General features: G+C 48.5%; 1 protein-coding gene across 1 annotated transcript in view; it reads left to right on the top strand.

Annotated features, from left to right (window-relative positions):
* Positions 1-20,721, top strand: part of LOC121877971 (tetratricopeptide repeat protein 28-like) — a 64,041-nt gene that overhangs the window by 29,556 nt on the left and 13,764 nt on the right. The window contains exons 7-8 of the mRNA XM_042383933.1: positions 14,436-15,427; positions 15,883-16,033. Of these exons, the coding sequence (XP_042239867.1) occupies positions 14,436-15,427; positions 15,883-16,033 (1,143 nt within the window). The remainder of the gene's footprint in view (positions 1-14,435; positions 15,428-15,882; positions 16,034-20,721) is intronic.

The raw sequence follows: 20,721 nt of genomic DNA, 5'->3' as shown, positions 1-20,721 counted from the left end.
ACCTGCCAGTATGTCCAAATATATATTACGCTACATACATACATACATACATACATACATACATACATACATACATACATATATACATTCATACGTACATACACTACCAATACAGGTACATGCTTCAACCCACGCTCATCAGACACACACACACAACTGTGACCCAACACTTAATGACTATTTCAGACTCACAAAAAAAATACAAAATAACAATAATCAATAATATAAGGACTAATGGAACTGTTTTCACCGGACAATAGAGTCGTGACTTACTGGAATAAGAGAGTGCTTGATAAATGAATACCATAAAGAGAATACACAATAAGAGGATACTGATGAATAAAACAGACAGGAGAATGAAGTGGAAGGGGAAATAGACAAGAGAGGATTGATGGAGATGTGGGAAGGAAGAATGGAAGGAGGGTGGGAGGGAGGGAGGGAGAGAAGACACTTGTATTGTGATGAAGATGCAGATAATAAAGACAAAAAGAGAGACATAGAACAGAAGAATAATTATATTTAGAAGGAAAGAGAATCACAAGAGGAAGAACAAATATATGACGTGCGTAGTAATAACGGATGATGAAGCATATTAGAGATATTGAAAGAGAATTAATGAACGAAGAAGAGAAGGAGGACGGAGGAGAAGACAAGACAGATACGAGGATAACAAAAGTGAAGAACAAAGAGAGAGAGAGAGAGAGAGAGAGAGAGAGAGAGAGAGAGAGAGATTACTAACCCAACTTGCATGTCCTGCTTGGCAGCTGAGGACCTCAACAATACAAACCCTCATCAAAACCTCCTTCCCTCCCTCCTGCCACCCTACCCTCCCTCCCTTCTGCCACCCTACCCTCCCTCCCTTCTGCCACCCTACCCTCCCTCCCTTCTGCCATCCTACCCTCCCTCCCTTCTGCCATCCTACCCTCCCTCCTTCCTTTCTGCCATTCTAATCTCCCTCCCTCCTGCCTTCCTGCTTTTCTACCCTCCTTCCCTCCCCTCACTACTACCAGCCTACCCTCCCTCCCTCCCTCCCTCCTCCCTCCTTCACTCTCCATTCTCTCTCCCTTCCTCCTTCCTTTTATCTTCCCTCTTTCCTCCTACCATGCTATCCTGTCCTCCTTCCTTCTCTCCTTTCTGTCATTCTACCCTCCCTTCCTCCTTTCTCCCTTTGTGCTCTCCCTCCTGCTACTCTGCCCTATCTACCCTCATCTTACCCTCCCTTCCATCTATCCAAAGTCCCTCCTTCTCTCTGTCTCTTTCTCCTATCCTACCATCCTTTCCAATTTCATTCCTCTTACCCTCTTTCCTTTCTCCTACCATCCCTCCTACCCCCTCCTTCCCCCTACTATCCATCCCTTTTATCACCCCCTCCTTCCTATCCTCCCTCCTTCCTCCAGCGCTCCTCCCCATCATTTTACCCTCCCCCTCTCCCCCGCTCCCCAACACAAGCACCACTCAATACACCTCACCTCACCAATACCAGCGTTAAGCTTGACTCAGGAAGGTTCAGGCAACACACACGCGCGTCTCTCAACTCTCTGACGCTTAGACAATTTCCCCAATTAAGTGACGTCACGAGGGAGGGGGTTGAGTGCTGTCAAGATTTTTTTTTCTTTTGTTTTCTTTTTCTCAGGTTTTTCAAGATTTTGTTTTATTTTGTTTAATACTAATACACACTACTAGTAATAATAGTAATGATAGTGATAAGGAATAGTAATAATAATAATAATAATAATAATAATAATAATAATAATAATAATAATAATAATAATAATGATAATAATAATAATAATCTTACTATTATTATCATTATCATTATTATTATTATTATTATGATTTCCTGGGATTTTGTACCCCTTAATACCGTTGTGCTGTCATGCGATACCTGTGGTGGGAGATCCAGGTAAGGTAAATACGAGTTAAAGAAGATTAATGACACCTGTAGCCGTAAAGAAAATTAAGAGCGTATTGAAAATCAGAATAAATATTAATGATACTAATAATAATAACAATAATAACATGTCATACCGGTACTCCTTATTTTACGATTATTTCTTGTAATAATTATGAAGAGAGTATATTATTATTATTATTACACACACACACACACACACACACACACACACACACACACACACACACACACACACAAACAAAACACTCAAAGATTCGAATTCCAGCATCCATGTTTATATATAAAAAAAGATAAACAGTTCCTCTTATATATATCAAAATAAACATCTTACCTAAACATCGTTATAAGACCCGGGATGTGTGGTGGTAGAGAGGCTGGAGTGGTCAATGTAATGCTACTAATCTCGTGTGGGAGCTCAGGACACATTGCATCTCTCTGTGTGTTGCCAAGGAAAAATACCCACAATGGATTAAATGAAAAGTCTATGTTGTTGTGGGGGCGTACCAGAGTGGGCGGGGGGGGGGGTATGTTGGTGGGTGGGTGGTGGGTAGAAGGAAGTGGGTGGGTGGGGGAGGGTGTGGTAAGATGGGTGAGTGGTAGTGGTGATGGTGGTAGATGGTGGTGGTGGTAGGTGGGAGAAATCGATGGGTGGTAGTGGGTGGTAGTTGTAGGTATCAGTGGGTAGTAGTAATGGGTGGTTGGGTGGCAGTGGTAGGCAGTGAAAGTGTGTAGGAAACAGGTGGTTGATGAGTGGGTGGCAGTGGTGGGCGGTGGTGAATGTATGGGTGGCGGTAGATGGCAGTGGTGGGTGTGTGGTGTGGTAGTTAGCAGTAGTGGGTGTGTGGGTGGCGGTATTGGGTAATGGTGGGGGCGTGTGGTGCGGCAGTTAGCAGTAGTGGGTGTGTGGGTGGCGGTATTGGGTAATGGTGGGGGCGTGGGTGGCGGCAGTTAGCAGTAGTGGGTGTGTGGTGGCGGTATTGGGTAATGGTGGGCGTGTGGGTGGCGTCTGTGGGCAGTGGTGGGTGTGTGGGTGACGGCAGTTGGTGTGGGGGTACGTGGGTGGTGGTAATGAATAGTGGTGGGTTAGTGGGTGACAGTGGTGGGTGTGTGGGTGGCAGTGGTGGGCGGTGGTAGGTGAGTGGGCGGTGGTAATGGGTTAGCGAGACACCCACTGTGATACACTGAGAAACAGGGAGGAGATAACTTACACCAACACCCAGCCTGCACACCCTGGTCTAACTCCTTTTCCCACCCCTATAACCCAACCTCACCTCCTGCCCACCCCTAGCCTCATGCCATCACTCCCTCTCCACCAGCCTGCCCACCCCTACCACCAGCACTCACTCTTACCCTCTATCCTGCCTTCCCACCCCCGTACCATCCATCCCTGCTCCCGGCCTGCATCCTTTCCGCCAACCTCATACCACCTCATCCCTGCCTACCATCACAGCCTGCCCTCCATCACTTCATATCCCGTCTGCCATCCAATCTCTTCCTGCCATCACCTTGGCCGTCTGCCCATCCTGCTGCTCCTACTGGCCTGCCCACCGTTATGGCCTCTTATCATCCGAGCCTACCCACCCCTGCCCTCCACCCAGCCTGCTACCCTACCCTCCACCCAGCCTACCCACCTTACCCTCCACCCAGCCTGTCCACCCTACCCCTCTGGCCTGCCCACCCCTACCCTCCAGCCTACCCCTTTACCCTACGACCTACCCACCCTACCCTCCACACCCAGCCTGCCCATCCCCACCCTCAGCCCTACCACCCTACCTCCACCCAGCCTACCCTCCCCTCTCTCCGACCTACCCACCCTACCTCCACCCAGCCTGCCTCCCTACCCTCCACCCAGCCTACCCCCTACCCTCCGACCAGCTAAATTCCACCCCCTCCCTTACCCCCTTCCTCTTGTCTACCACCAACAGCATGACCAGTGACAATAGTGGTTGTAGTGGGGAGAGGTAGTCAGATAGGACACTATCATGGGGGTTGAAGGAAAGGTGAAGATGAGTGGAGGGGGCACTAAGGAGGGATGGGAGAGGAGAGGAGGAAGAAAGAAGAAGGAATGGTGGGAGGGAAAAGGAGGAGGTGGATGGGAGAGGAGGAGAGAATGGAAGGACACGAAGGGGTGAAGGGGGAGGAGATGAGAGGAGGGAAGGAGGAGGAGGGTGAGCAGTCTCGTAGAGGTTATACAACGCGATATGATGATGATGGCTGGGTGATAATGGCTTCAGGTTCTCCATTGTAACATTTTTAACATTATACTGGTGATGCTGCCTGACCCTGGTGTGGGTATGTGTACACACTCATGTATGTGTACACACTCATGGTTAGTACACACTCGTGGTTGTGTACACACTCTTATATGTGTATACACTCAGAAATGTGTATGCACTCCTATAAGTGTACGCGCTCATGGTTGTGTACACGCTCATGTATGTTTACACACTCATGTATGTTTACACACTCATGTATGTACACGCTCATGTATGTGGACACACTCATGTATGCACGCAACACTCAGTGTATGCACTCAAGCATGTAAACATACGATGGATGTATTCATGAACACATTTACACATACATACATACATACTGTACACATATAGTTGGTTGATGTACACACACTTCTCCCTGGCACGTAGGCGGGTGCTGAGTACTGAGCAATTGATGGGCCAGGAGGTGTCAGGGGAGGTTATGGTGTAAGGGGTGTCAGGGGGAGGGTTATGGGTGGTGTGGAGGGTTAAGGTAGGGTGTCAGGGGGGGGAGGGTTATGGTGTAAGTGTCAGGGGAGGGGTTAAGGTGCAAGGGTGTCAGGGGAGGGTTAGGTGTAAGGGTGTCAGGGAGGGGTTAAGGTGTAAGGGTGTCAGGGGGTTATGGTGTAAGGGTGTCAGGGGGGAGGGTTATGGTGTAAGGAGTGTCAGGGGGGTTATGGTGTAAGGGTGTCAGGAGGGTTATGGTGTAAGGGGTGTCAGGGAGAGGGGTTATGGTGTAAGGTGTCAGGGGAGGGTTAAGATGTAAGGGGTGTCAGGAGGGGTTATGGTGTAAGGTGTCAGGGGGAGGGTTATGGTGTAAGTGTCAGAGGAGGTTATGGTGTAAGGTGTCAGGGGGAGGGTTATGGTGTAAGGTGGTGTCAGGGGAGGGGGTTATGGTGTAAGGGTGTCAGGAGGGTTATGGTGTAAGGGTGTCAGGGGAGGGTTATGGTGTAAGGGTGTCAGGAGGGTTATGGTGTAAGTGTCAGGGAGGGTTATGGTGTAAGGGTGTCAGGGGGAGGGTTGTGGTGTAGGGTGTCAGGGGAGGTTAAGATGTAAGGGTGTCAGGGGTTATGGTGTAAAAGTGTCAGGGGGGAGGGTTATGGTGTAAGTGTCAGGGGAGGGGGGTTATGGTGCAAGGGTGTCAGGAGGGTTAGGTATAAGGGTGTCAGGAGGGTTAGGTATAAGGGTGTCAGGGGGGGTTATGGTGTAAGGGTGTCAGGGGGAGGGGGTTAAGGTGTAAGGGTGTCAGGGGGGGTTATGGTGTAAGGGTGTCAGGGGGTGGCAGAGAAGAACAATAGATCGCCGCCTTCCTCTGAAGATGACAGATCCTGCGTCAACCTGGCCATGGCGGTATCCTACACACTCCCTCCTCTAGGACCCCCAGGATGGTCTTGAGCTCAGGATGTCGTAAAGTTTGGTCATCTGTTGGTCATCACACGACCACTGGGATGACTGTAACTCTAGTCTCGCTTTACAGTGTACGATATTGATATTGAAATTGAAACACCTTTATTTTATTTCATTTATTTTATTTTATTTTTATTTTTTACGTTTATATTATAAATATATAAATGATTTTCAGTGGAGTTGATAAACATAAGGGAGGGAAGCAGTACAACATGGGTTGTATTAAGGTGGAACAAGAGGACAGAGCTGTCAGGATTACTGTATGTCTAGTTGGCAAATATATTTATTGCAATGGTAATTTCTATCTATCTTCATGATAATTTCTGATAAAACGGTTTTGGTGGTACACTAAAGATTTCATGACCAAGTACTCAATTTCCTCACTTGTCAGAGGGGGGGGGGACCCAAATTGGTGGTACACAACAGTAGTCTCCAGGTTCCAGGAAATGGGCCAATGACCCCCTTAGCTATTCCCCTTTCCCCCTTCCCCTTTATGAACACCTTTCTCCCCCACGTCCCCCTGCCTGCCTGCCTCCAGCCTCCCCCCTTTATGGAGTGACAGATTGCAGGCCATTTGTGTATCGAAGACTTGTACATTGTGTGTGACCGTGGGCGCTGTTGAGTTTGTTGCTGTTAGTGGTGGTTTGGTGGTGATGGTGTGGTGGTGGTGATGGTGTTGCGGTGGTAATGGTGTGGTGGTGGTGATGGTGTGGTGGTGGTGATGGTGTGGCAGTGGTAATGGTGTGGTGGTGGTGATGGTGTGGCGGTGGTGGTGGTGGTGATGGTGTGGCGGTGGTGATGGTGTGGCGGTGGTTGTGGTGGTGGTGGTGATGTGATGGTGGTAGTAGTGGTGATGTGATGGTGGTAGTGGTGGTGATGGTGGTGATGATGTTGCGGTGGTATGGTATGGTATGGTATGGTATGGTACGGTACTGTGGTGACAGTGGTGGACACACACACACACACACACACAGAAGACTGTACCGTTAGTTATTTATGCTGGTCATTCATATATATTGTGACCCTGTGTGTGTGTGTGTGTGTATACCACCACTACACCTGTCTAGTACTACCACAAGGGGACACCAACCTCACCGCACTACAGGATGAAGGAAGGAACACCTCATCTCAGCTCCTGGTCTCGTCGCCAATGCATCACAAAATAGCGAGTTAGGTCGAGAAAATAAAGCTGAGGTGTTGGAGACTGTGCCGATATGTTTAAGGTACAAGGTGTAACACAGTGAAGCTTTGTGTAGGTGTAGATACGAGGATGAATGAGGGTACTTGGAAGGATGTATTAAGACTGTGGATGTAGGGGGGGGGGGGTAAGGAGGCAGGATCGTGAAGTTGAGGCGGTGTGGCTATAAGTGTGAATATGAGAGGTGGAGGTAGTGGTGGTGGTGGTGGCGGGAGGATGGTGGGAGAGTAGTGGTGGTGAGTGGAAAGAAGGGGGATGAGGTGGTGGCTGTACACAATAGCAGGGATGCCATGGCAGGAGGAGCGATGCTGGCTGTTAGGGATAGTAAGGGGACGATGTATTCCGATAGGTCCACTGACTGGTGTTCCTGCTGTTTGCTTCTGCTGCTGCCCTTGCTGCTGTTTTGCTCAACCTACTGCTACTGCTATTATACCTTGTTGTGTTATTGCTACTGTAAATGCAACTGAAATTGGTAGTGGTGGTTGTAGTAGTGTTTATGTTACTGCTGCAGGTATATCATTAGTGGTGGTCGTGGTGGTGGTTGTGGCAGTGGTCGCATGGTTGTCAAGTGGTGGCCGTGGTGATGGTAGTGGTGGTGATTGGTGGTAGTGGTGATAGTGGTGATGGTAGCAGTGCTCATATCCATACAATGCCCGGGAGGACGACACCCTGCCGCCTGTCTGCCCCCGACTATCACTCTCCCTCTACACAGATCTATTGCATCACGCTCACCCGCACCTGTACCACCATCCACACATTCACCCACACCTGTACCACCATCCACACCTCCCTACCCACCACACGGACTTTGCTACACCCAGATCAAGAGAACATACACAATATTTATTTCTCCTCCTTGGTAATCTCTCGGATGGAAGTCTCTGGGTATAATGTTCCTTAACTTATATATAAAACAGGTGTCCATCGCTCTGTTTTGGTGAGTGTTCTTGGGTCCCACAGTGCAGTATAACCTACGTCTGTGGTAACCTTACCTATTGTACACCTTGGAATCAGTACCCGTTACTTCTTAGTTTCCAGTCCCTCTACACACACACACACACACACACAGCTAGATAGATAGATAACAATGTAATTGGAATTGTTGGAGAAGTCGAGGGTGGGGGATTGGGTGGCGTGGGTGGCGAGGTGAGTTAGATGTACTGTAGGTGGAGGGGCGGCAAAGTAGAAGCAATGGGTGGGTGGAGGAGGTGGCACTGGGATGTTAGAAGACGCCGAAGGTGTGGATACAATGGGTTGAAGAAACACCTTATCGCCTCACCAGCAAACGAGGAGAGGCGGGACAATACCTTGGCAATACTTGGTAAAAAACACCGCTTGTGTCTATTGTTCTGGGCTTAGGTGTGGGAACCACACACACACACACACACACACACGCACACACACACACTGTACATGATGAGGTGTGTTGAGATGAGAGATGATAAGGAATGATCAGACGTGTAAAAACGGCGACACAGCTCCCTAGACTAGAGGATGGCTATCTCTGCCTCTCCTTAACCGGACCTCCCTACCTCCCTCTCCCTGGGGAAGGAGGGAAGAGAGAGAAAGGGGAGAGGAGGGACGAAGGGAGATATGGATTGAGAATGAGGTGAAGGCAGTGGGTGGAGGGGAGGGGAGGAGGGTGTTTGTTGCAGGTCAGCATATTTGGGTATTTCAGTGTGTGTGTGTTTGTGTGTGTGTGTGTGTGTGTGTTTTATTTACAAATGAGGATATCGCCTGTTTACAAACATACCCAAAGGAACGTTGGGTATTTTCAAAGTCAAAGGTGTATATTGTCAATATTTACAGAGAAGGTGGGCGTGGTCTTGTCTCGGTGTTGACAGTGTTTACAGAGGAGGTGGGCGTGGTCTTGCCTCGGTGTTGACAGTGTTTACAGAGGAGGTGGGCGTGGTCTTGCTTAGGTATCACCACCACAGATCACGAGTCATTCACGGTTCATTATGGCCCAATAGTGTATCCCTCACCCCCCTCACACCTCCCTCACACCTTCCTCACACCTTCCTCACACCTTCCTCACACCTCCCTTACTTCTCATCCCCACCTCGTAATGCTTCGCCCCCCCCCCCCTCCCCTTCATCTCCCCCGCCTCCTTCCGAAGCACTTTTGTTCCTCCCTCTCCCTCTTCTTCCTTTCTGTCTCCCCATATTTATCTCATATACCTCTCCCTCTTATCCTCACTACCTCCTGGACACCCTCACAAGGCTACACGCTGCTCAAGGGCCTGAACATAGTGGGGATTACTACATTTCTTTTGTACCGGCTGATCTAAACTGCAAAAAATTACTGCAAATGTTAATCCCTTTATAATGAATTGAAAGGGTAGGCAATGGATAACATAACCTAACTTAACCAAACCTAACCAAACCTAACCTAACCTAACCTAACCTAACCTAACCTAACCTAACCTAACCTAACCTAACCGAAAACTTTTTAATGAACTAAACATAAAGCCAATACATAAACCGGTTCAAAAAGTGACAGAGCATTAGATTAGAGTATTCAAATTCTTACAGTAATATTACAGCAAGATCCATGTATACCTGTGATGATTCAGAACAGACAGCCAGACAGACAGACACAGACAGACAGACGATGGCAACACTATAAATGCCTAAAAATATTTCACGACTGAGTTTAAAAAAAAAATTATATCATTAACATTTGTGTCGTAAGTGAACAAAAACAGAAAGTTGTTAGCGAAACGTAAAAGAAACGACCCCCCCCCTTTCCCCCTGCTCACTGCCCCTCTACCCCCTGCCCCTTCCCCCCCTACCCTCTACCTCCTGCCCCCTTCCCCCCCTCCCCTCAAAATAACGAGAAGCGACAATCTGTGAGTATAAAAGTCGCGGACAATAGAACTCCCTCCGTCATTAACTCTCATTGCTGGAACTATTTACAGAAGATAAAACTCTTGCCGGACACAACTAAGTCTTGAGAAGAAGAAGAAGAGGAGAAAAAAATATGGCGTTGAGATGACTTTTCTGTGAGGGGGTGAAAGTGTTGCCAACCAGGAGCCTGTGTGTGTGCGTGTGCGTGTGTGTGTGTGTGTGTGTGTGTGTGTGTGTGTGTGTGTGTGTGTGTGTGTGTGTAATAATAATAATAATAATAATTAACGGTTTATTGAAAGAGCTTGGCAGCCAGAGGCTGAAAATATACAGTTATATTTGGGGAATGGGTTTCGAATTACAAATAATATATACAAGTAACATAAGTGATACAAATAAGATATATAATAACTAAATGGGGAAAAGCTCAAACTACAGTTCATTTCAACATAGTGACAGTGCAAGGAGTAGTGTTTACTGGGAGTGAATACACTGGTTTATTACAAGTTATTGATAATTTTTACAATGGTTGGGACTGGGCTGTTCTTATAGCGATCAGTTCGTGCACGTATGGGCTGGATGCTGTTGTGATGTCGAACAGCAATTCTCGGGCTAGGGATGTGTGTGTGTATGTGTGTGTGTGTGTGCGTGCAACTAACAACAACAACAGCAATCATCTATTCGTCCACCTCAAGAGAAAGGAAAAAGAAGGAACTAAAGTGAGAGAGTTAAAAAATAAGAAGAGAAGAGAAGGAATGAGAGAACGATGATGAAGATAGGAGAAGAGAGAAGGTTGTAGGAAGGGTCGTTTGGGAGAGAGGGAGGGAGATGAATGAGACGAGGAAGGGGAGAGGAGGATAGAGAAAGGAAGGAAAGAAGAAGGAAGGAAGAAGGTGAGAAGGGTAATAGAGAGAAGGAAGAACATAGAAGAGCAAAGAAGGGGAAAGAGATGGATTGGGGGAGGGGAGAGAGGAAAGTTGGGAAGTGAAGGAAGGAGGGGAGAGAGTAGGATTGAGGAGAAAGAGGGGGGAGAAAAGGGATGGCTAGGAAGGAAAAGAATAAGGGAGAGAGAAGAGTTAAGAAGGAAAGTGGGTAAAAAAGGAAGAAGGGGTAGAAGTACAGGGTCAACAGTTACTTAGAACAGAATCAAAAGAAGAATGTCCCAAAACAGACAGACTTATAGGGTGATGGCAGAACTAAAATAATGAATCTAGAGACAAAGAAGATAATAATAATAATAATAATAATAATAATAATAATAATAATAGTAATAATAATAATAGTAATAATAATAATAATAATAATAATAATAATAAAGGCCTTATTCCTCCTTCCACCTTCCCGAGTCATTCATTAGAGCATGACTGGATTTTCGTGGAAGTGCAAATCAACGGAGATGCTGCCCGCGATACTGTCAACGAGCAAATGGCATTAATGTTCTACCTGTCGCGCACACCTGAGAGACCAGCTCCTACCACTACCACTACCACTATTACTATTAAAATAATTACTATTACTACTACTACTACTATTTATTTATTTATTTAATTTTTATTCGTGAATGGCCTCCATCCTCCCCTAATAGTCATACCTTCGCTGCCATTTTGTTACCTTAAAATTAAATATCCTAATACATAAGTAGCTATCCTAGCTGTGTTGAGTTAGTTGAGCTGCAGTTCTATGTGGCATTCACTGACTGTTGCCACATAGTCAATATCTGCAACTGTTGTTGGCTTTGGGGCCGATGCTCTCGTTCCCCTGAGGCAGAGCAAAGCCGACCTAAGGAGAGAGAAGGACAGTCGACATCTCATCCAGGCTGTAACATAACTTCTGGGCTGCTGCTTCTGTTCGGATAGCACCTTTCGTGAGTCTGGCATAGAAGCATCTTGCACTTGGTCTCATCCCACCAGAGGTTGTGAACACTAGAGGAGTGAAGCTGCCTTGATCAACGTTCTGAATTCTCTCCCCGTATGTCCTTATCTTGTCGCTCTCGTTCCTCCTGTGTGCAGCATCGAGAGCTAGGTTACGGTGACATGCGGCCATGGGATAAAAAATCCTGATGTCAAAGAAGGTTCGCTGTCCCCTCGTCCAGAATCCTCGAGCACTGACATCAACAGAGGCTTCGTTGGATGTATTTGAAGTCCTATGTTGGAAATTCTCACCGTCCAATGGAAGGAGGGTCGGTTCTACCCTGACATCACGGCATATTTCCTTCAACATATTTGCTGTGAGATCCCTTACTTCATCATGCTTCATGCATATGAAGCCCCCCTTTCTTGCACACCATGGCGTGATCGACGTCATAGGAAGAGCCACACACGCATTGGGAGGGCAAACCCTCTACTGGCCTACCATACCTTAGAGCATTGGCATCTGTAAATTCTTGTTTATTGAGACTGAAACCATTTGCCCTTATCGGTAACGTAGTTAACCAGTTCGAGGCGCCCACCTCCTGCGCTATAGCAACTTTTTTCAAATTCTCTGGTACTTGCAGCAACAGTTGCTGCAACTTATCACCTTGGCCGTGCTGTCGTTCTGTCGTAATGGACCTTCGAATCTTGTTTACTTCACTGGTATCCACCTCCCCTATTGCGTTCTGAGCTATTATGTGGTCCGTGAGGGCTGCCGTAAGCTTAACTGAGTTTTGATGTTCGGTGGCCGCAATCTCCTCTGGATTGGTCAATCCCATTCCTCCCAGTCTCGGTGGTAGTGCAAGGAGTGATCTTTCTGCTGGGGTTAAGTGAGGGTGTTTCACTAATTTGGGAATGAAATTGACGCTGATAGCTTCTTCCAGAGGGTGGAGGAGGGGCCCGATATCAGGGATAGTGCGCATCAGGTAGTTCCAGTGATGCTTGACTCCATGCCACTAAAGCCGCATGTGGCTCTGTGTTAGCAATCTCAGACAGAGCTTGGATTTCCCTAACCCACTCATTCACCTTTTCCGTTACATACTCGGTCTTGAAGTCCATCGTGCCGATTACTGTGCCTAGGTGTCTTTGGCCATCCCTTGTTATTTTGACCGAACTCCTCCATTGCCCGTTCATAATGTTCTGGTTTCACAATGAGGAAGGACTTACTACTACTATTACCACTACTACCACTACCACCGCTTTTACCACCACTATCACAATCACTACTACCACCATCACTTCAACTACAACAACTACAACAACAACTACAATAACAACAACAACAACTACTTTCTTTTTTCTTTTCTTTTTTCAAAATGGCCTCCAGCCTCCCCCAATAGCCATACCTTCGCCACCATTTTATTACCTTAATATTAAATATCCTAATACATAAGTAGCTATCCTAATTGTGTTGGGTTAGTTGAGCCGCAGATCTATGCGGCATTCAGTGACTACTACTACTACTACTACTACTACTACTATTATTATTGTAGCTGCTTGCCTCCTAATGACAACTAAAAACAGCTTTCAGTATTACAGTCACCGCCGTCACAGCTTTCACCAAAACCCTGAAACACAACGACACCCACAACAGCTGCCACAACCAAAGCTAAGCTAGCGTCGCAGCTAACACCACAACAACAATCACTACAACAGATATTATAACAAAGCTAATAATTAGAGAGTGATCCAAACTACCAAAACTAATCACCACCACAACAACCACGATCATAACAACAACATCTACCAATTTACTTGTAGAACCATCCTCACTACTACAACTACAACAACTATCATCAAAATAATAATCACAATCACAATCACCACCAAAACCAACACAACCACTAACAATAAACACTACAACAACAACCACCATCACCACCTCCACCATCACTACCACCACCACCTCCACCATCACTACCACCACCACCACCAGATGTGAACGAGGGAGGAGCCATTTACCGGGGACCGAGGGGGTGTAGGCGTGGGTAGGAGTAGGGGCAGGAGGTGTGGGTAAGGTTAGGCGGTGTGGGTAAGGGAAGGGAGAAGGAGGTGTAGGCAGGGGTAAGGGGGTAGGAAATGTGGGTACGGGGTAGTGGGCAGTAGGTGTGAGCAGGGGGTAGGGGGGCAGGGGTAGTGTGCGTGGGGTAGCAGGGTGGGCACGGGGTAGGGCCAAGGGGTAGTGGGCAGGAGGTGTGAGCAAGGGGTAGGTGGGCAGGAGGTGTGGGCGTGGGGTACGGGGCAGGGGTGTGGGCCAGAGGGTAGTGGGCAGTAGGTGTGAGCAAGGAGTAGGGGGCAGGAGGTGTGGGCGTGTGGGCATGGGGTAGAGGGCAGGGATGTGAGCACGAGGTAGGGGGCAGGGGTGTGAGCACGAGGTCTGGGTGTGGGCACGGGGTAGGGGGCAGGGGTGTGGGCGTGTGGGCGGCACAGTAACCACTAGATGCTCCTGATTATTGGTCATGGCGGCGGACAACTCACTCCACCTCACATTTTATTATGGTTCAAACACTCGCCGCCTGACCTCCCCCCGCCACCATCACATGGCTACACTCCTGCCATACCTTGGCCACACTCCTGTCACACCTTGACTACGCTACATGCGTCACGCAAGTTTGCACTCACTCTGGCCAAAACACTGGCCATTTTATCTTTGCAACACTTATGATATTTGCTGCGTCACCTCGTTACACTGTAGCTGTATCATACTGATTGTACTTCTGGCCACACCATTGTGTATACACCCTGACCACTAATTGAAGCAATAATGAACCTGTGGTGCCACGATTTTGAAGGTCCAATGGTTGGTGCTTGATGTTAGTCTTGGTTCAAGCTTCGTGAGACCATCTGATGTTTTCCATGTTATTTGTGAGTTCCAGAGTTGTGACGGTTTTCTTGTGTCGGCAGGTCATGTGTACACAGCCATCGGTGACTACCCTAACGCCTTGGCGTCTCACAAGCAATGTGTTCAGCTGGTGAAACAAATGGGTGACAAGCTGCAGGAGGCGCGAGAGATTGGCAACGTGGGCGCCGTCTACCTGGCCATGGGTGACTTCGACAGCGCCGTCGACTGCCACATGGAACACCTACGCATCGCCAAGCACCTCAACAACAAAGTGGAGGAGGCGCGGGCTTACAGTAACTTAGGCTCCAGTCACCACTACAAGCGCAACTTTGACCAGGCCATCGCCTTCCACAACCACGTGTTGAGGATCGCTCAGGACTTACGTGACCGTACAATTGAGGCGAGGGCGTACGCCGGGCTGGGTCACGCAGCTCGCTGTATGAGTGACTACGGCCAGGCGCAGCGGTGGCACGAGAAGCAGCTGGATATGGCCCTCAGTACTAAGGATAAGGTAGCAGAGGGTCGCGCTTGTTCCAACCTGGGCATCGTCTACCAGCTCATGGGCCACCACGACGCGGCCCTCAAGCTTCACCAGGCGCACCTCAACATCGCCAGACTACTTCAAGATCGCGCGGGGATGGGCAGGGCGTACGGTAACATCGGCAACGCGTACTCTGCCATGGGCTACTACGAACAAGCCATCAAGTACCACAAACAGGAGCTGACCATCAGCAAAGAAGTGAACGATCGTATGAGCGAGGCCTCAACCCACGGTAACCTGGCGGTGGCGTACCAAGCGCTGGGGATGCACGAGATGGCTCTCCTCCACTACCACTCCCACCTCAACATCGCCAGGGAGCTCAAAGATACTGCTGGGGAGGCCTGTGCTCTCCTTAACCTGGGTAACTGTCACTCCTCCAGAGGGGAGTTTGCCCAGGCAGTGCCCTACTACGAGCAGTACCTCATGCTCTCCCAGGAGCTCCATGACACTGAGGGCGAGGCCAGGGCCTGCCACTTCCTTGGCTACGCCCACTACTGCCTCGGCAACTTCAAGGTGAGTATGGTTGTGTTCTCAGTTACTGGGTCATCAAATACCACCTCACAATTTAGTGTAGATTAACAAGACCAGTATGACGTATTTGAATTTGTTAAACTAACAGCATTGTGGTGTTCATTAAAAGTTATTCTCGGAGTATATATAATTTAACTTCCTCACTTAAAAAAACATCTCTCAGTGATATAACTTCCATAAACTCTAATGTATTCTGTTATATCACTAATTTAATATCTAGACCTCTTGTGATATGATTAATTAATCTTAAAATTTGGTTCCACCTCATAATGTAACTATTGAAGTGAAGGTTACAGTAGTTGTAGGCATGTTAGGGAGGAGAGTATCGCCTGTAGGTGACCACATAACCAGCTTAAATAACAGCACCGATAGATCACTAAATTCCCACACATAAACCCCAAGTTGCTGTGACTGTACGTGTGTGTTTGGTCTTGCAGGAAGCCATCAGATACTACGACCAGGACCTGGCGCTGGCTAAGGATCTTCAGGACCGCAAGTCGATGGGTCGAGCCTACTGTAACCTGGGTCTGGCACACCTCGCCCTTGGCAACTCAGAGACCGCCCTTGAGTGTCAGAAGTACTTCCTCGGTAAGTATATCAACCTGTATATTCCAGCTGAGTCCATAAATTCAATCGTTTCACTGAGGACGCAAACTGATCTCATTTAGCGAGTATTAGAGAGCATGAAGGTGGGAGGTATTTTGAACAAGTGTATACAGAGCTTGAAGGAGTAACTTGCTAAAACGTACCATCTCATTTCTCTAGTCCATCCAGTTGTAATAAGGTGAGTATAAATGCGGTTTCAGACTCAAGGAGGATAATTATAAACCTAATATTAGCCTAACAGCCTTTCCCTGAGTCTTATAGAACAGGTAAATTCAGAGATACACAGGGGGGCATCGTAGGTGTGTGATAGTCTCTCTCTCTCTCTCTCTCTCTCTCTCTCTCTCTCTCTCTCTCTCTCTCTCTAATCGTATATTTTCTGTGTCTATCTTCCTCTACCTCCCTCCTTTCCCCACTCCCTCCCCCTTTTTACCCTCCATCTTCTTCTTCTCTTTATCCTTCTTCTTCTCCTCCTCCTCCTCCCCGGCAGTCGTTCCCTTACGTGTGTCGTCGTATAAACACTCAGACGCACCTCATAAATATCAGCCAGAGCTTCACCACACTCTGTTATCTGTCATCTGTTGTCACCCCCGCGTGCCGATGACCCCTTCTCCCTCCTACCTCGCTTCCTCCTTTCCTCCCTTCTCCCTTCTTCCTCCTTTCTTCCCCCCTACCTCCCTTCCTCCCTTCTCCCTCCCACCTCTCTTCCTCCTTTCCGCTCTCCTACCTCCTACCTTCCTTCTCCCTTCCTCCCTCCCTCCACAACACTGCTCACACTCTTCTTGCGAATAGGAAGAGAGGAAAAAATAAGGTGTGATAATAATAAAGAGAAATATGCAATGTGAAAGAGGAAATTGATGACGATGACGATAATGATGATGAATAGGAGGAGGAGGAGGAGGAGGAGGCTGCCCATACACTAACTAATACACGTGAGGATGATAATTTCCTCTGCCACAGTTAGCCACCACACTGTCAACATCCTCTACCACACCCACCACGCTATCAACAGCCTCTACCACACCCACCACACTGCCATCATCCTCTACCACAGCCAGTCACATTATCCTCACCCGAGACCTTTTTATTTATCACTGTCAACCGCTGGCGTCATCAACCACTTCTACCACACTAACCAATGTCTTTCATACTCACTCACAACCTTACCATTGACCACACCTTCAAACACCACCTCCACACCGTTGACCACACCAACAATGTATTCTACCATACCAACCATTATCCCTCATATCACCAACCATACATAGTGTATCTTCTACCACAACAACCACACCAACTACTATCACTGCCAGCGAGGCAAAAACCACAACCAACATCAGGACAACAACCACAACTACCAGCGCGGTAAAAACCAACAATTAACACTCACCATCAGAGCAACAACCACCACCCACTATCCGGGCAACAACCACCAACCACCATCCGGGCAACAACCTCCAACCACCATCAGGGCAACAACTACCAACCACCATCAGGGCAATAACCTCCAACCACCATCAGGGCAATAACCTCCAACCACCATCAGGGCAACAACCACCAACCACCATCCGGGCAATAACCTCCAACCACCATCAGAGCAGCCAACCACAACCACCATCAGGGCAGCAACCACCAACCACCATCAGGGCAATAACCTCCAACCACCATCAGGGCAACAACTCCAACCACCATCAGGGCAACAACCACCAACCACCATCAGGGCAATAACCTCCAACCACCATCAGGGCAACTCCAACCACCATCAGGGCAACAACCACCAACCACCATCAGACAATAACCATCAGGGCAATAACCTCCAACCACCATCAGGGCAACAGCCACCAACCACCATCAGGGCAACAACCACCACCCACTATCCGGGCAGCAACCGCAACCACCATCAGGGCAATAACCTCCAACCACCATCAGGGCAACAACCACCAACCACCATCAGGGCAACAACCACCAACCACCATCAGGGCAATAACCTCCAACCACCATCAGGGCAATAACCTCCAACCACCATCAGGGCAACAACCACCAACCACCATCAGGGCAACAACCACCAACTACCATCAGGGCAATAACCTCCAACCACCATCAGGGCAACAACCACCACTATGCCCAGGGCTGGCACTATCCTCTGTCATCTGGAAGCTGTCGAGGGTATCTTGAATACATCCTGGCTCACCCTAACCTAGACCTGGACGACCCACCACCACGCTCACCAAGGGCACTTACCCCTCTGTCTCTCACTGTCTCGTTGTTGTCTCTCCCCCTGTCCATTGTCTCTCCCTCTGTCTCTCCAACTGCCTCTTGTCTCTCTGTCTCTCCACCTGTCCCTTGTCTCTCTCTGTCTCTTGTCTCTCTCTATCTCTCCCCCTGTCCATTGTCTCTCTCTGTCTCTCCATCTGTCCCTTGTGTCTCTCTGTGTCTTGTGTCTCTCTGTGTCTTGTGTCTCTCTGTGTCTTGTGTCTCTCTGTCTCTCCATCTGTCCCTTGTCTCTCTCTGTGTCTTGTGTCTCTCTGTGTCTTGTGTCTCTCTGTCTCTCCATCTGTCCCTTGTCTCTCTCCGTCTCTCACTTTGTCTCTTGTTTATCTCTGTCTTTCCACCTGTCTCTTGTCTCTTTCTGTCAATTTATCTCTCATCCGTCTGCCTTCTTTTTCTCTACTCCCTTCCCTTCTTCCCTCTCGTCTCCCTACCCTCTATTCTCCCTATCCTCTCTTCCTTTCCCTCTCCACCGTGCCCTCTCCACCCTGCCCTCTCCTCCCTGCCCTTTCCGTGCTCTCTCACTCCCTGCCCTCTCCTCCCTGCCCTTTCCTCCGTGCTCTCTCCTCCCTGCCCTCTCCTCCCTGCCCTCTCCACCCTGCCCTCTCCTCCCTGCCCTCTCCATCTTATATATTTCACCATCTTCCCTCATCATAATGCATCTCTGCCCATCTCTGCGTTAGCCTCATTTATTTACCCACCTGTCTGCCTCACCTGTCTGCTGCCTCACACAATGCCTCGCGTCACCACCCTCACACCTCCTCATTCATCTTATTTATTTTCATTATGGGTCTATCTGTCTGTCTGTCTGTCTGTCTGTCTGTCTGTCTGTCTGTCTGTCTCTCTCTCTCTCTCTCTCTCTCTCTCTCTCTCTCTCTCTCTCTCTCTTAAAATACATTCAATCTCTCCACCTTTTTTTCTCTTTTCATAAGATATATTTCTCTTTTCCCTCTGTTCCAGTTTTCTTTTAATTTGTCTCTTTTTATATTCTTTCTCGTAATGTTATCTCTCTATTTCTTCATCTTCCTTCTCTCCATCTCTCTCTATCTCTCCATCTTCCTTCTCTTAATCTCTCTTTATCTCTTCACCTTCCTTCCTGCTTCTTTATCTCAGCCTTAGCTTCGTGTATTTCCTCACCTGTTCTCATACCATACCCTCCCTCCCCTCTCTCCCCTCACTCCCATACACACCCTCCCTCCCTCTCCCTCCCCTCCCTCACTTCTACACACCTTCCTCCCTCTACCCTCCCCCCTCCCTCACTTCTACACCTCCCTCCCTCTCCCTCCCCCTCCCCCTCCCTCACTTCTACACACCATCCCTCATTTCTTCTGCCTCTCCTTCCTTCACTCACTCACTCCTCCCTCCTTCCCTCCCCTCATTCCTCTGTTTCCACTCCTCCCACATTTCCTCCCCACTCCTTCCTCCCTCCTCAGCTCTCTTCTCTCACCTTCTATCATTTTCTTCTCCCTCTCCCTCCCTCACTCACCCCATTCCTTCACTTCCTTCCTTCATTCCTTATACTCCCTAACAGGTTCATTTAATTCTGGCGATTCTGCTTTTGTGTGATGCTGCTCCATTTTCCACGTGTTGCCACCCACCTAACCACCCAGCCACATAGGACACCCGCCAGCCATCACTCACCCACCCACCCAACCATCCAGCCATCTAACCATCCACCAGCCTTCCACCTAACCACCCCCTAGACACCCACCCTCACAGGCCACCCAGCCACCCACCAGCCACCTAGCCACCCCCAGCCACCCACTCACTCAGCTTACCTGTCCACACGTTGCCTCTCACTCGCTAACACTCTCACTAAACACTTGAGAGAGAGAGAGAGAGAGAGAGAGATCCAGTATAACAAGCCTGGCCGCTGCCTGTCTCAATAGCATCACATAATACTCATAATAATACTCGTAATACTCACTGGCCAGCATAATAATACTCGTAATACTCACTGGCCAGCATAATAATACTCGTAATACTCACTGGCCAGCATAATAATCACGGGTACATTAATGTTCAGCTGGCCAGTGTTGTGCGCCGTGAGTCTCTCTGTAAAGGACTGGAAGGGTGACAAATATAATCGTTCTCAGGTAGAGCTAAAACAGGTGTACACGTGCTTCCTACATACAGACTCAAGTGTGTGTGTGTGCGTGTGCGTGTGTGTGTGTAGGTGTGTGTGTGTGTGTGTGTGTGTGTGTGTGTGTGTGTGTGTGTGTGTGTGTGTGGTGATACGGGGCCACATCAGGTAGTAGTGATGTGGGTCACCTTCAGATGGTCGACCAACAACCCCTCCAGCCTTGCGCAACACGTCGAGGTCACCCAAGCACATTTGTATACTCCCCCCCATCCCTCCCACTACCGGCCACAGACGGATCTACTCACAAGTCTCCACCAAAAAT

The sequence above is a fragment of the Homarus americanus genome, unplaced genomic scaffold, assembly GCF_018991925.1.
Source record: "Homarus americanus isolate GMGI-L3 unplaced genomic scaffold, GMGI_Hamer_2.0 scaffold13464, whole genome shotgun sequence".
NCBI lineage: Eukaryota > Metazoa > Arthropoda > Malacostraca > Decapoda > Nephropidae > Homarus > Homarus americanus.
This window is presented reverse-complemented; position numbering and strand designations above follow the sequence as displayed.